Source organism: Quercus robur, chromosome 4, assembly GCF_932294415.1.
Source record: "Quercus robur chromosome 4, dhQueRobu3.1, whole genome shotgun sequence".
NCBI classification, from domain to species: Eukaryota; Viridiplantae; Streptophyta; class Magnoliopsida; order Fagales; family Fagaceae; genus Quercus; species Quercus robur.
In genome coordinates, this window is record NC_065537.1 from 29,308,380 (window position 1) to 29,310,599 (window position 2,220).

At 36.2% G+C, this 2,220-nt stretch overlaps 1 protein-coding gene across 1 annotated transcript; it reads left to right on the forward strand.

Moving 5' to 3' along the window:
- Positions 1–350: 350 nt before the first annotated feature.
- LOC126721712 (uncharacterized) lies at positions 351–2,220 on the forward strand. The gene is made up of 3 exons (XM_050424775.1): positions 351–455; positions 723–1,948; positions 2,037–2,220. The coding sequence occupies exons 1-3, from the start codon at positions 351–353 to the stop codon at positions 2,218–2,220; spliced, it is 1,515 nt and encodes a 504-aa protein (XP_050280732.1).

Genomic DNA, 2,220 nt, shown 5'->3' on the forward strand with positions numbered 1-2,220 from the left:
CTTTGCCTCTGTCTCTGCTCGCTGTGAGACACTCAGCCAGTGCCGAGTCAGTCACTTGACTCACTTTAGCTAATTCTTTCTTTAGTTCTCTCTCACGCATTCTTAACTCAGGTACCTTTCAATCTTAGTTTGATATTTGATTTCAATGATTTGTGATTTGTGAATCTGTGATACTGATTTGTGAATCTTAGTTTTCAATCTTAGTTTTATTTAGTTAATAGTTATTACTTATTACTCATTGTGAATCTGTTTTGTTAATCTGTGAACTTGGGTTTGATTTATTATTAATTTATTTAGTTAATACTTAATAGTTATTATTTGTAGGTTAAATTGAATCTATTGAATTTGCAATGGATGCAGTTACTAGCACAAAAACTTCATCTCAAGAAGTGCCAAATGCTGAATGTCCTTTTTGGCAGTATGTGACTAAAGTAGAAAAACCACCTAGTGCTACCGTTAAAAAAGGTAGAAACACATACTTTAAGTGCAACTATTGTGGTGTAATTTATTTGGGATCCTATTCCAGGGTTAAGGCTCACTTATTAAAAATTCTTAATAAAGGTATTAAAGCATGCCCTAATGTGACACCGAGCCATAGGATGGAAATGCAGCGAATGCATGATCAAGTTGAGAATGATAAGTTAGAGAGAGAATAGAGAAGTCAAATTCCCTTACCCCCACCTCTCCCAGGCCATGGGCCTATACCTATTTCCTCATTTCAGAGACAGGAAGGGAGTGATAGTACAAATCCGGTTGATGGTAAGAGGAGGAAGGTGACTGGGATTTCTCCTATTGAGAAAGCATTCCAGAATACTGCTAGACATGAATTGGATAGTAGAATTGTTAGGATGTTTTACACTGGTGGGCTTCCATTTAACTTTGCAAGGAACCCATATTATCGTAATTCCTATGCATATGATGCTACCCATAGCATCCCAAGTTATGTTCCTCTTGGATACAATGCCTTGAGAACAACACTTTTACAAAAAGAAAGAGCTCATGTTGAAAGACTCTTAAAACCAATTAAGGACTCTTGGCTTGAAAATGGTGTAAGCATAGTTTTTAATAGATGGTCAGACCCACAAAGGAGGCCTCTTATTAATATTATGGCTGTATCAAATGGGGGTCCAGTGTTTATAAAGGCAATTAATGGGTCAGGTGAGTTCAAAGACAAACATTATATTGCTGGGGTGTTGAAGGATGCTATAAAAGAGATTGGACATGAAAAAGTTGTCCAAGTCATCACTGATAATGCTAATGTGATGAAGTCTATTGGAGCTCTTATTGAAGGTGAGTATCCTAAAATATTTTGGACACCCTGTGTTGTCCACACTCTCAATCTAGCTTTGAAGAATATTTGTGCAGCAAAAAACACTGAAAAGAATGAAGTTACATATGAGGAATGTAGTTGGATTACACGTATTGCTAATGATGCATCCTTCATACGTGTTTTTATTATGAACCATTCAATGAGGTTGGCAATGTTTAATGAATTTAGTCCATTAAAACTACTCCAAGTTGCTGATACTAGATTTGCTTCGATTGTTGTAATGTTGAAAAGGTTGAAGTTGATAAAAAGATGCCTTCAAGCCATGGCTATTAGTGAGCAATGGGCTTCTTATAGGGAGGATGATGTTGGAAAAGCTCTAAAGGTAAAAGATATGATTCTAAGTGATCTTTGGTGGGATAAAGTTGATTATATCCTAGAATTCACAACACCTATTTATGATATGCTACAAGTAGCCGACACAGATAAGCCTTATTTTCATCTTATGTATGAGATGTGGGATTCAATGATAGAGAAGGTGAAGGCAGCAATATGTCAGCACGAAGGCTTGAAAGATGATGAGTATAGCTCATTTTGGAGTGTGGTGTATGATATACTCATTGATCGATGGACTAAAAATTGTACACCACTACATTGCTTGGCTCATTCCTTAAATCCTAAGTAAGTACATTTATTTTCTATTTTCCTTAGTTCCCTCTTCTAGTAAAACACACGTTTCATCTATATTTTTTTTTTAATCTTTAACTAGGTATTACTCCATTGAATGGCTTTCGAAGAATCCAAAACGCATCTCTCCACATCGGGATCATGAAATTTCTATAGAAAGGAGCAAATGTTTGGATCGATACTTTGAAGATGAGAGTGAATTAAAGGTGGTGAAGTTTGAGTTTGCTGCATTTTCAGAGGGAGGTTTCCTTCACCAGCTGCCTTGA

Coding starts and splice junctions, on each gene's coding strand:
- LOC126721712 (XM_050424775.1), top strand. CDS start 351: ATGGATGCAGTTACTAGCACAAAAACTTCATCTCAAGAAGTGCCAAAT. Junction 456..722: donor AAAAACCACCTAGTGCTACC/GTTAAAAAAGGT, acceptor TCCTCATTTCAG/AGACAGGAAGGGAGTGATAG. Junction 1,949..2,036: donor GCTCATTCCTTAAATCCTAA/GTAAGTACATTT, acceptor ATCTTTAACTAG/GTATTACTCCATTGAATGGC.